The sequence below is a fragment of the Microtus pennsylvanicus genome, chromosome 1, assembly GCF_037038515.1.
Source record: "Microtus pennsylvanicus isolate mMicPen1 chromosome 1, mMicPen1.hap1, whole genome shotgun sequence".
Lineage (NCBI taxonomy): Eukaryota > Metazoa > Chordata > Mammalia > Rodentia > Cricetidae > Microtus > Microtus pennsylvanicus.
This window is the reverse complement of record NC_134579.1, coordinates 175373838-175387521: the sequence shown is the minus strand read 5'-3', so window position 1 is coordinate 175387521 and position 13684 is coordinate 175373838. Positions and strand designations below refer to the sequence as shown.

The following is a 13684-nucleotide window of genomic DNA, read 5'->3' as shown; positions in this document are numbered from 1 at the left end:
GTCACAGCCAGCTTTTTACCCTGGCAGATCACTCAGTTTCTGGAAGTCTCCCTGACTGTGCTCCCCCTCCCCACCATGTATGCTATTAATAAGCATCCTCCTGTCTGTCTTTTTCAGCTACCTCAGAAATCTAACACGCATTTAGAGAAAAAACAATAGGTACAGAGATGGGGGTGGGGCTAAGGAATAAAACTACAAAGAAGACTAGAAAGTAAAAAGCCTGAATTCCACATACCAAGTTCCTGCAGATTGTAGAACACAATGATTTCATTATTTATTTACTTATTTGTTTTTGAGACAGGGTTTCTCTGGGTAACCTGACTGTCCTTGAACTCTGATCTGCTTGCCTCTGCTCCCAAGTGTTGGCATTAAAGGCATGTGCCACCATGCCCTGCACAGAAATACAAATTTTAAATGAGAAAATATTATGACAATGTTTAATAACAAGATAATCCTAGATGGCCTAGAAACCAGATGGGCTGGCAAGGAGGGAGGAGGTGGGAACTTTTCCAAGAAGAAATTCAGGTTAATTACCCCGTATTTGAGTGTCTGAGGCTGGGAAGGCTTTTGCATCCTGGTATTTGTATAGATTTTATCAGCTTAGCCTTTGTAATGTCAAACCTAGAACCTAAAGTGCTCTGAAATCCAAAACGTTTTAGAATCTTCTATTTACTTGTGTGTGGGTGCAGATGCACACAGTGCATGCCATGCCCAAGGCAGACGCTGAGCCTTCCCCTTGATTGCTCTCCACCATACATACTGAGTCAGTGGCTCACATGATCCCAGACCTTGCAGATTCAGCTTGTCTAGTTAGCCAGTCTGCTCAACCTTACCTCCTACGTACGGGGATCATAAGCGGGCTGCCACATGCTCACCTAGCATTACCAATTACATGGGTTCTGGAGATGTGAGCTCTGGTCCTCAGGCCCTGATGGTATACTGTTTGCCTGCTGAGCCATCTCCCCAGCCCATCCTATCTCATCCTCTGGGTCATGTCAGAGAATACGAAGCTTCTCAACCGTAGAATTTGGGATATGGATTTTAGATTGAGATGCTCACTCAACCTATATGTTTCAAAGTAAATGTATTCAGCCCCTGAAATGAGCAGTTTCTACTATTTTAAAGATATACATAAATATGAGATGCTTTTCATCTTCTGAAAGATGGCATCCCCTTCCATCTGGGACTTGTCAATGTCTCATTCTACACTGTTCTACTTAAATAACAGCAAAACGGTTATTGGAAGAAATTCTGCTTGGAATAACTTAGAATAGGTACAGTTTTGATCATAATTCACATTTGGAAGCACACGCTACTCGCAGACTCTGATGTTGAAAAGTTACTGTCTATTAATTATATTAGTTTAGTTTCTCTTCACTAGATTTTTGAGATTGGGTTTGATAGTCTGGCTGGCCTCAGACTCCCTTTGTAGTTGAGGATGACCTTGAACTCTGATCCTCCTGCCTCTACGCGTACCAGGATTAAGAGCACTCACTACCAGGCTGAGCTAAAGATGACTTTAGAAGGAGGTACTGTGTTAGGTGTGGTGGGTCTTGAATGTATACTCAAAGCACTGGGGAGGCTGAGGCAACAGGATTGCTGTGAGTTCAAAACCAGCTACAGTAAGTTCCAGTCTAGTTTGAGTTACAGTGAGATTCTGTCTTAGTACAGACAGACAATGATAGATCGTGCTGGTTAAAAACGCAGTATCTGAATTTAATCACAAGGGACATCAAAGCAACCTAAACTCACAGACACTGTACAAAATAACTGGGTAGCACAAAAGACAAAGACAGACTGAGGAACAATCCTTGATTATAGGAGACCGAGGAGCCACGGCTGCCAACTGCTTCCCGATCCTGAATATTATCCAGCATTCTTTCCTTCCTTCCTCTTCAGACAGGGAGGGTCTCTGGCTGGCCTGGAACTGGCTATGAAGACCAGTCTGGCTTTTAACTCACATAGTCCTGCCCTGTCACTGCCGCTGTGCCAGCATTAAACACATGTCTGTGACACCATGTCTGGCTTAATCGACGGTTGCAAATTTTTTACTACTTCCAAAGCATTTAGCAGGGTCAGCTTCTTAACTCAGCCACACACATAAAAATACTGCCCTGGTTTGGTTTTTGGTCAACGTTGACACAGCTACAGTTATCTGAGAAGAGGGAACAATTGAGAAAATGCCACCGTAAAACCAACCTGTAAGAAAGTTTGTAGGGGCATTTTCTTAATCACTGTCTGATATGGAAGGGTCTAGCCACTGTGACTGGTACCACCCCAGGGCAGGTAGTCCTGTAGTGTATAAGAAAGCAAGCTGAGTAAGCCATGGGAAACAAGCCAGTTCCTGCCTTCTTGATGTCCTGCCCTGACTTCCCTAGGTGGAGAGTGACCTGAAAGGTGTAAACTGAAATAAATCCTTTCTTCCATACGCTGCTTTTAGTAATGCTTTTTGTTTTTAAATCACATCAGTGACAGAAACTGGTACAAGGTTCATGGGGTACTGTCGGGACAGACCAGACCATGTATGGGGGAGAACCGTGGAAGAACCTCAGAGCACTGGGCTGGAAAAGCCACTGAGCCTTCCTTCATGGCTTTGTGAGCTGGGAAGACAAGGATACTGAAAGAAATGTAAACGATAGAGGCCTGGTTTGTGAAGTTCCAGAAGGTCTGAAAGTTCTTGAGATTCTTATCAGGGCCATTTGATATTAAATTAATAATCTGTGGTTCTAGTCAGCAGGGGCAGAAGAATCGCTGTGACTAACAGACCAGAACCACTAATGTGAACTTTGCTTTGTAGGCTAATCGACACTGTTCAGCTGGTGCTGAAGAATTGGAGGGGGTTCTAAGAGACCAGTATCACTGAGGGGAAATCTTTGGGTAGTGTTTTCCCGGGTCAGCACTCAGAATGTGAGGTCCAGAGGGGGCCCTGACTGTTCCTGCATTAGCAGCTGAATATGTAATGTGAACAAGAGTTTCCCAGGTAGTGCTGGCTTTAAAGGCATGAGGGAGCCATGGGGAGAAGGTAAGGCTTGGCATCACGTGGAAGGATGAGAGCTCCTGAGAAGAGCCCAGGAGAGGTGATCAGTGAAGGTACAGCCCAGCTGCAAGAGAGACTCAGAATCTGAGATGCCAGTTCCATGGACCGGATCACCAACGACAGCAGATCGTGAAGAGGAGCCACAGCTGTGGAGTAGCATCAGCTCGGGCCGTGCAGACAAGCTGTGTGCTGCAGAAGATGGAGCTGGAGGTGACTCAGGCCCTTCGCAGCCCAGAGAACAGGGAGTGGGTCCAAGGTATCAGATGCTGTAGTTTTTATCTATTGGACTTTGGTCTTTCTTTGATTTGGTTGTGACTGTGACCTGGTTCTTCATTCTTGGAATAAGAAGGTATTTAATCTATCTTTTTTTCTTTTGTTTTGTCTTATAAGAACCCACAGTTGAGACGCTGTATATTTTATTTATATTTCTTAATGATTTTATGAGTACCTGTTTTGTCTGCATGTCTATCTATGCATCCTGTATAGGCCATGTGCCCACTTGGTGCCTGAGAAGGCAGGAGGGAGTCAGATCTCCTGTAATTGGAGTTCAGATGGTTGTGAACCACCACGTGGGCTCTGATTACTAAACTTGGGTCATCTGTAAGGATGGCCTTGAACTCCTGTCCTCCAGCCTCCACCTCCCAAGCACTTGGATTACAAATATGTGCTGCCCTACCACCCATCCCCCCCACTCACAGACTTCGTTTACATCATTGGTTCTCAATCTGTGGGTCATGACCCACTGGCAGTTGAATGACCCTTTCATGAGGTCACCTAAGACCACTGGAAAATACAGATATTTACTTATTATTCATAACAGTAGCAAAATTACATTTACGAAGTAGCAGCGAAATAATTTTATGGTTGGGGGTCCCCACAGCTTGAGGAACTGAGTTAAAGGTCGCAGTGTTAGGAAGGATGAGAATCACTGCTTTAGATGATGGAAGAACTGGCACAGCCATATCTAATGGGAGTGACAGAAGTCATAAAGCCAGCATAGCTATTTGACAAAGATCAAACAAAGCAGAGCCACATGAGGGCCGCCATACCACCACTGGTTTTCATCTCCACTTGTTGCATACTTTGGAGACTTTTAATATTTGTACAATTTGAAAAGATTGGATTGATGGAAATTTTCTTATGAATCGTTTTTGCCTTCTCCCAGGAATGCTGTTTCTAAGCTTCCCCAGGATAGGACAGTCCTGGGCATACTATTTCCCTTGCTTTAGGAAGCTATCCTTATCTATTTGAAGTTCTTCCTTATGCATTGGATGTTGTGACACACATAAAGAAACCAGAGGTCACTTTATGAGGCTATGAGATGTTTTTAAAACATCTGTCCTTGTAGTTACTCGGGAACAAGATAATCAAAACAAAATAAACTTTAAAAGGTCAACAAGATTCGTTGGGCTAGAGGAGTTGACCACAGTTTAGATTACAAGTCTCTTCCCATTACACTCAACTATGTGGTATATACAGCAACAAAGTTAGATTAGCTTATAAGTCTCAGTATAAGTCTCTGTGTAGGACAAGAATCCAGTCAGGCAGTGATGACACAAGCCTTTAAATCCATCGCTCGGGAGGCAGAAGCAGAGAATTCCTGTGACTTCGAGGTCAATCTAGTCAGTCTACAAAGTGAATTCCAGGACAGCCAGAACTGCTACATGGAGAAACCCTATCTCTAAAAGAAGAGGAGGAGGAGGAGGAGGAGGAGGAGGAGGAGGAGGAGGAGGAGGAGGAGGAGGAGGAGGAGGAGGAGGAGGAGGAGGAGGAGGAAAAAGAAGAAGAAGAAGAAGAAGAAGAAGAAGAAGAAGAAGAAGAAGAAGAAGAAGAAGAAGAAATAGAGTAATAGTAGTGGTGGTGGTGGTAGTAGTAGTGGTAGTGGTAGTGGTAGTACTAGTAGTTAAGAATCTAAAAATGTAGATGACAAGATTTGGTCTTTGGTCTTTGGTCAAGAGTTTTGTCTTTGGTTTCCAATGGTCTAACTCCAAGCTATCTAGGGCTTAGAGTCAAAAGGCCATCATGATAATGATAGTACTTTCCTGACAAGAGCAACTTAAAGGAGAAAGGGTTTTTTGGCTCACAGTTCAAGGGATGTTGGGCAGCAGGTGCTTGCGTGAGGCAGCTGGTCACATGACATCCACAGTCCAGAAGCAGACAGTAACAAATGCTCTGGCTTGCTTTCTCTTTTTAGTCAGTATGTAGTTTGAGTGAGTCTTCCCACCTCAAGGAATTTTCATGCCCAGAAACTTGTCACCAAGGTGATTCTATATTCTGTCGAGTTAGCCAGGTACTAACCAGCAAGACAATTAGCATCACAGGCGTAAACAGAGTACCCATAGCACAAGAAACTGAATTTCAAAGGTTATTAGATAGGGAAATTCCCTTTGCACTGTTGTCCTTTCTCCTGAAAACTGACTTCTGTCTTACCCACAAATCCATCCCTTCACTTCACACATCTCTGCACTCATGTTCCCCACATCGGGAGGACCTGCCTGACCACCCCACTGACATGACCATAAAACAGGCTGTGTAGGAGTCCATCTCTTTCTTCCTCACCACCTGACATGTTATAAACACAGTTGTCTTTTCCCCAGGGAGACTCTCCATGAGAGGAATGTTGTTTGTTCACTGAATATAATAACCCAGTTCCTCATGGAACATCCGAGTCACAGCCACTATTCAATAAGCGTTGGCCAAATAATGAAGGTATGTGTTAGCCGAATGCCACATTTCTGATTCTGTTTCCAACAAGACAGAGATTTGAGCTAATCTTCGAGAAACATGGGGCAGACAGTTTAGTATCTCCTTCACCGCCTCAGTTTATGAAGCAAGAGGATCTACGTCACCCTGCAGAATTTACACAGAGCGAGTTCCGTCTCCCCTCTTGCAGGTTGTCTGTGCTGCTCACCAACAGAGCCCCACCCCTCTCTCCTTACCGTACTGATCTGTGGGGCTGGTGAAGAGAAGGTAGTCGGAAGTGCAGGTCTTGGACTCGATGTTCAAATCTCCCAACCTCAGAATGAGTCTCTTCCCCTTCGGGACCATGATGGTCCTTTCACACACAGTATGATTGGGATAAGTCCCCGGATAATTCTTAGATGTCATCGTGCCGCTGTCCTGAGAGGTCACTATGTGCCCACAGCCATCACCTGGTAAAGAAGAAAGAATGAAAGAATTAAGTACAGTCGATTGCTATCAAGATCAAGAGTCTTCTGCACTCTCCAAGTCAAGTGTTTCTCTTTTGTTTTTTTCCCTGAGAGAAGGAAGGGCTAAACAATGATGAGGGAAAGTGAACTATACAGCAGCATCTCGCTTCACGTGGTCTTTGGTTCCCGGTTTCATCTGCTGAACTCGCTGGGTCACATTTGTGTTCTGAATGAGAATGCACAGACCTTAGGAAACACACTGCTTGCTCTCCTGGTCACCCATCTGTCTGCCATCTAACCCTGCTCAAAAGGCCTTGGCCTTTGCCACATGTTGATCAATCCACCCGAAAGCCAATGAATAATAATTTATAGCTTACTTCAGAGAGCTGCTGCTGAGTGAAAGAACATGCGCATACAAGATGCCCCTGACAGAATTTAGACTTATACAGACAGGATTTTGTTTAGGTGCAAATCTCTTAGCTGAACAACCATTCCATATTTATGCCACAATTACTGTGACAGTCACTGGTCCAAAGATTTCTCATAGACTCAGGATATCAGAACACATCAAGGCTTTACTGTGGAGTGCTTGGAAGATGCTAGACATGGTATTAACTACTGGGAAATCATACAAAGCCAGCAAGAACTGAGTCCCTCATTTGATAGCTAATTCTAAGTCTGCTCTCAACTTTCCTAATGCTGCAATCCTTTAATACAGTCCCTTGTGTTGTGGTGACCCCCCACCATTATTCTGTTCCTACTGCATAACTAATTTTGCTACTATTATGAATTGTAATGTAGGTATCTGATATTCAGGATATCTGATATGTGACCCTCAAAGGGGTCATGACCACAGGTCAAAAACCACTGATCTAGGTGATGCGTGCTACGTCAACAATCCTAAACACACACAGTGGTAGTTCCGCCTGCCTTTAGTCCCAGCACTCAGGAGGCAGAGGCAGGCGGATCTCTGTGAGGTCAAGGCCAGCCTGGTCAACAAAGTGAGTTCCAGGACAGCCAGTGCTGTTACACCCCCACCACCCAAAAAATCCATAACACAATGCTAAAGGAGCATGAAGGAGAAAGGTATGAGAATATAATTTCATGAATTCTATAAACAACTTGCTAAAAGAAGAAGTTAACTAGCTTATTTTGAATAGTGAAGCCCACCAATTAACCAACAGACCACACCAGCTGATAAGTAACCAAATGAAATAGCACAACACGGGTATCTAATGGCAGGTGAGCCAAGCCAGCTGCAAGGTGAACGGATGTGGATGACACCTGCTTTTGAGCTGCACACCAGCTGAAGTTGGTGAGGTGTAGCATAAATAGATGGAGCTCCGTTGGTAGAACCTGCCAGACGCACAAGAAATGGATTCACTCCTGAATACCAAACTAAACAGAACAAACAAAAACCCAAACAAATTAAGGAAGGAAGACTCAGGCAGCCAGAAGGAAGAAATTTGTAGGGAACCTGGAGGAATTCTCTGGGGCATTAAAACAAGAGTCTTCATGGCCTGGCACTCTCCCATGGAGGATACTCCCCCAGAATCTAGATGGCCCTTCATTCCTAGACTTTCCCCATTGAGGAGGGTTCACCCAAATTCTTCCTTCATTCTAGATCTCCCCTGCCTGCTCTGCAGTTTTTACCCCCAAGGGATTAAAAATGAAACACACTTTAAAGGCACTGCATAACTCCAGAACCTCAGCAGCCAATGCTGAGGGCCAGGAGGGAGAGCCTGGCCAGGAAAAGCAGGTTGATGTTAGCGGAACAACAGGTGAAGCAGTGCCATAGGAAATGCCAGGCGGTTAAGGCACAAACACCCCCGAAACCTGGAGATTTAGGTAGAGAAGTTGGTGGGGGCAGAACTTTCCGAGTATGGAGTTAATGAAAGAGTCTGAGAAAGCAAGTGCAGTAACACACGCCTTTAATTTTAGCACGCAGGATGCTGAGGCCAGAGGGCCCTGAATTCAAGGACAACTTGAGCTACTTAGTGAGTTCAAAGACAGTGTGGGCTCTACACCATGACCCTGCCTAAAACACAAAAACAAACAAGACAACAGGTGTCAGAAAAAGATGATTAGCCTAGCTGGAATCCCACGGAGGAAGGCTGAGAGAGGGAAGGAAGAAGGAAATGCCTCGAGGTTTACATAGCTACACAGGAAAGATAAGAGGAGACAAAATATTGGATGTTTTGAGTCCAAGTGGCCGGAAGGCTAAGGCTGACGCAGACAGGAAGGCAAATACAAGGCGTCACTTGGGTTGGCACCTTTGGGGCAATAGCTAAATTCCCTCGGCTCCGCAGCAGTTACAAGTATAAAATTGACGGTTACCCAAGGGAGAGGCAGATTACACAATGGCATAGAGTAAATAGGGTTTTGGTTTAACATTTGAATTATTTGTTTGCTTTCAAAGGTTTTAATAGGAAACTAAATTTATAATTTCTCTAAAAAACTAGAAGTCATGTCAACCACATGAATAGATACTCTCACAAGTCAAGAGAAATTATTCCTGCTTAACTAGGCGAGCACCCTAGATCTCTGTTAACCATTTGAGCACCCAGCAAAATCAGCCCTGGGTTAGCAAGTGTGAAAACAACCAGACATAATGACCCACTCTCCGTGCAGCTAAACCTCACAGCCACCAAGAAGCGGTGTGGCTGCATTCGCATGTGCTCTCTCTCAGTTGTGTGCGCTTCTTCTCTAACAAGATAGAAAAATGTTTAAAGATAACACAGGGCTGGTAAGAAGGCTACTGACTCTTCAAAGTTGTCGGTCATACATACATACATACATACACACAGACGGATGGATGGGTGACTTCATACACACATAAATTAATTTTAAGAAAACACAAAACTGGAGGGCATGATGGCACCTACAGCTTGGCATTCTAGAAGCAAAGGCAGAAGATCAGGAGTTCAAAGACAGCCTGAGCTATGTAGTATATAAAATGAGGAACAAGCTAGGTATGGCTCACACCTATCATCCCAACTGTAGAGGCAGGGTGCAGAAAGGTTTATACAAATTCAAGGTCAACACTGTCTACATAGTTAATTCTAGGCCAACAAGGGCTATATAGTGAGACCCTATTTAAAATTAATGAATTAAAAATAAGACAAGGAACAGTTTTATGAATCAACCTCAACATGATTATTATATTCAACAATTGCATCTTTTAAAGAGTGGTGACAATACAATGAAAATCCCCAGGGCATCATTTTATTCAAAGCCCTCATTTTACTTCCTTCCGGTCATTTATGCTCTTAAGCCCCAGGGGAACTGTCACCCAGTGGTGCTGTAAATGGGCTGCAAGACTAGACATCCCCATCATTGCTGTGTGAGGAACCTGGGCTTCTTGGAAAGATAGCCCTTCCCACTATCATTCAGGATGAATATCTGCATCGCAGAAGAAGTGTGGCTTCACTAAAATGCTAGGAAGCCTGGGGGTGGGGGAGGCTGCACACTTTCTCTGGCATCTGAAAGTGGGCTGGAGGATTTGCTGCTGCAAATGTTGCTATCAGCTTATCTGTATTAAGTCGGCAAATTTATCCATTGTCTTTTGACAGTTTTGCTGACTTCAAATGACTGAGTAGAAAAATACGCCAGGAGAAAGTAGAATGCAAGAGAAAATGGTGACACTATCGTGTGCTAAGTGAGACAAGCCAGCGGAACGACCCTGGAAAGAAATGCAGGAGTCCCCTGGCTTCATCCTGACACTCACTGCCAGCTCCTCTTACTGAGTCACAGACAAGAAGGCAGAGTTGTTCAAAAATCTATCAATTTGCCTAACAGTGATGGCACATGTCTTTAATCCCAGCACTTGGGTGGCAGAGGCAGGTGGATCTCTGTAAGCACGAGGCCAGCCTGGTCTACAAAGTTCATAGACGGCCAGAGCTCTTATACAGAGAAAACCTGTCTTGAAAACAAACAAGCAAACAAAAATCTATCAATTTAGCCAGGCATGGGTAGGTAACCTAGTCGGGGGTGGGGTTGGAAGAAGACCAGGATGCCAGCTTGAATTACAGTCTCCAAGAAAAAATAAAAGAAAGACAAGTGAAACTTCTGTAGCTCTTACTTAAAGATTAACCTTATAAGACCCTTAAAAAAAAAAATCACTGTTGGTGCTGCAGAGGGGATTCTTGCAGAGGACCTGAGTTCAGTTCCTAACACTCATGTTGGTTTACACTCACTTGTAACTCCAGCTCCAGGACATCAGATGCCCTTTTCTGAGTCTGGGGCACCTGCATTCGCATGCACATACCCACACACAGGCGCATAAATAAATGAAACAAATCTTGTAAAAAAAAAAAAAAAGACCCTTTGTTATCATAGTGTCAAGAAATAATTAACTAATGTAAGCAGCTGTGACACGGTGAGGAAGTGGCATCAGGGCCTATGGATGGCAGCACAGTAGGGGGATTGCTTCCAGAGCACGAAGGAAACCCCAGATTCCACCCTCAGCACCCTAAAATCAGAGATGGGGACACACACCTGTCATTTCAGCACTTGGGAGGGAGAGGAAAGAGGATCAGAAACTCAAGGTCACTCTCAGCTACAAAGTAAATTTAAGGTCATCATAAGCTACCAAAGGAAAAAAAAAGAATAAAAGGAAGAAACAGTACCATTTTTACAGACACCTAATGACTTAGGTAGGGCTGAAATGGCATGCAATCGGAAATTTGCCTTAAAATACTTAACACAACCGGCGAGAGGCAGAATAAATGAAACAATTATTGTGACTGGAGGGGAAGTAACCGTGCAGGGCGTGGAGCCTAAAACTGATAAAAGTGGCCGGGGGATATAGTGGTACTTACGACGCTTGTCTCACGGCTCTGAGCTCAATCGCCAGCACAGTAAACAGAAAATGTAACCGAAAAGTCCAGAAATAGAATATAGAAATAAAGGTTCCAGGAACATAGAAATATAAAGTTGTAAGCCCAAACACGTTTGGGGAGAAAAAAAAATAAAGAAAGCTGGCAGCCATTGTTAACCTTTAACAAACACTTTCTGCCTAAGAGCAGATATCTTGGCAGCCACTGTGTACAGATGTGAACCTTTAACAGCTGTCTCCTATAGCTCAGCTTCCCAGCTAGGCAGGTCCTGCAGACAAAGGTTGGCTTCTATTACCTCTATCTACCCTCTACTTGTATTCCCTTAATTTTTAACTGTCCCCCTATGTGACTCTAGTCTCTGTCTTGCATTCTTTCTGGGACAGTGAAAAGAGGCTGAGTCAGCACGGGCCTTCTCAAACATTCTAAGTTAACACACTATAACCAAAAGCTGTAAAACTTAAGCCTGACCCCAAGGTTGTAAAAGTTTTTTGACCCACACCTGGTGCTAGATTTTACTAGAAGAGGCCCCAAACCAGTCCCCATTGCCATAGCTACAGAAGCCTGATCTCTGGCTGTGGTCACAGTTATAGCTGATAAGCTTTGTGTACCCCACGGTTATTTTTTTTTCCTGTTTCTGGAATAAAGCTTGCTTCTGGTTTGACAGACTTTGGTGGTCTGCCCACCATCGTTGCATGACCCCAGGCCCAACAGTCAATGTTTAAGGAAACTAATAAAATCAAAACTTTATGATTACATTCTTCTTCACAGAGCGTTGGGGTTGCTCTCCCAGGCAGAGAGAGCTGGTGCAAGACTTGAGTAAGCGGTGGCAACCGGATTAAACAGCCACCTGCCCAACTTCAAAGGGAAGAGGAGAAAGGGAAGGAGGAAGTCTTGCTGCAGGGAATCTGTCAGCTCTTCAAACGCGGCTGCAACAAAGTGTTTATCTGCTCCTTCCTTTGAACTGGAATTTAGTTGTCCAAGCGCAGGACAAGCAAACTAGCATCTTTCCTTTTCCCCAGCAGGAAGCTGCCAATACACTACAGAATATTTATCTCACGGTGGTCCCTTCACAAGAGGTCTATATGTTCTGGCCATCCTCAGAGCAGCAGCTGCACTGGGAAAATAACCAGTTTACAAAAATAAAACCGTACAGGGACGGGGAGTTCAAGGCCAGCCACAGTTGCACAACAAGCTTAAGTCAGTTGGGTTACATGAGACCCAGTGAGAGCTGTGCCATTCACAGGGAGGTTGTTCTCAAGGACCACACCCCCTCAAGACTTAGAACTGCTGATGCCAGCCAGTAACTGCCACAAAAGTCCATGGAAAGAGCTCGTGTCATATGGATGGAAGAAGCTGGGTGTAGGTGGCATACACCTTTACTACCAGCTCTAGAAGGCAGAGGCAGCTGGAGCCAGTGTGAGTTTGGCTGGGGTTACAGAGAGGGAGATCCTGTCTCAGAGTAAAACTAAATTTGGGAAATAATACATTTATTTATTTGCTTTTGAAAATGTGTGTGGGCATTCACGTGCCGAAGCACACAGGTGGTGGTCAGGATCATTTGCAGGAGTCAGGAGTCAGTTCTTGCCCTCCAACCACTGAGGTCTCAAGAATTAAACCCAGGTTGTCAGCCTTTGTGGAAGGCACGTGGACTTGCCATGCTATTCCACTGGAACTCTCAAAGTGATCTGTACACAGAAGTTCTTTCTCTCTGAACATTTGGACAAAATACTCATTTAAAAAGAGAGAAAGACAGGCAGAGAGTCCCAGCACTCAGGAAGCAGAGGCAGGCAGATCTGTGAGTTCAAGGCCAACCTGATCTACACAGCAAGTTCCAGGACAGCCAGAACTACACAGAGAAACTCTGTCTATAAACAAACAAACAAATGGATGCAAATGAATGAATGAACGAACAAATGAATAGGGTAGTGAGCTAACAAGATAGCATGGGTAAAGGTGTCTGCTGTCAAGACTGAGGGACCTGGGTTCAATGGTGGAAGAAGAGAACCAATTCCCTCAAGTTATCCTCTGACCTCCTCACAAGAAGCGAGTGAGTTCCAGGACAGCCACGACTGTTACACAGAGAAACCCTGTCTCGAAAAACCAAAAAAGTATGTGTGTGTGCGTGTGTGTCCAAAATATGGATGTGTGGTATAAGTTTCCAAGTGATTTTCATCTTGTTTATTATTATAAATTTATCTTCTTAAATTTTTACAAGTTATTTTATATTGATTGTGTACATGCTCACGCCATGGTGCCTGTATTGAATGTGCTGAAGTCAAGAGATCAACTTTTAGGATTTCTCTCCTCCCACCATGTAGGTTCCAAGAACCAAACTCACATCACCAAGCTTTGTAGCCTTTACCTACCAAGCCACCTCACTGGACCCTTATCTTCTTAGCATGAATACAACTACTTCAGAAAAGTAACATAAGAAAGACCAAATCCACCTAACATTCTTTAACAATTAAGTCTCCTTTCAGCATGAACCACAGAGAGAGCAAAAACTCTCCATAAACCAATGAGCTCAAATGTCATTTTAAAAAATTATGCAACAGCTAGGAATGATGTAGCTCTTGCTTCAAGGAGCTCACAGTCGTGAGGGGAAGATTAGCAAGGAACTTTTTGAGACAGTTTCACATATCTTAGACTAACGTTGAACC

The 13684-nt window shown here is 44.1% G+C and overlaps 1 protein-coding gene across 1 annotated transcript in view; it reads right to left on the bottom strand.

Annotated features, from left to right (window-relative positions):
* Window positions 1–13684, bottom strand: part of Dcbld1 (discoidin, CUB and LCCL domain containing 1) — an 82045-nt gene that overhangs the window by 49025 nt on the left and 19336 nt on the right. Inside the window, exon 2 of the mRNA XM_075945814.1 lies at window positions 5977–6189. Within this exon, the coding sequence (XP_075801929.1) occupies window positions 5977–6189 (213 nt within the window). The remainder of the gene's footprint in view (window positions 1–5976; window positions 6190–13684) is intronic.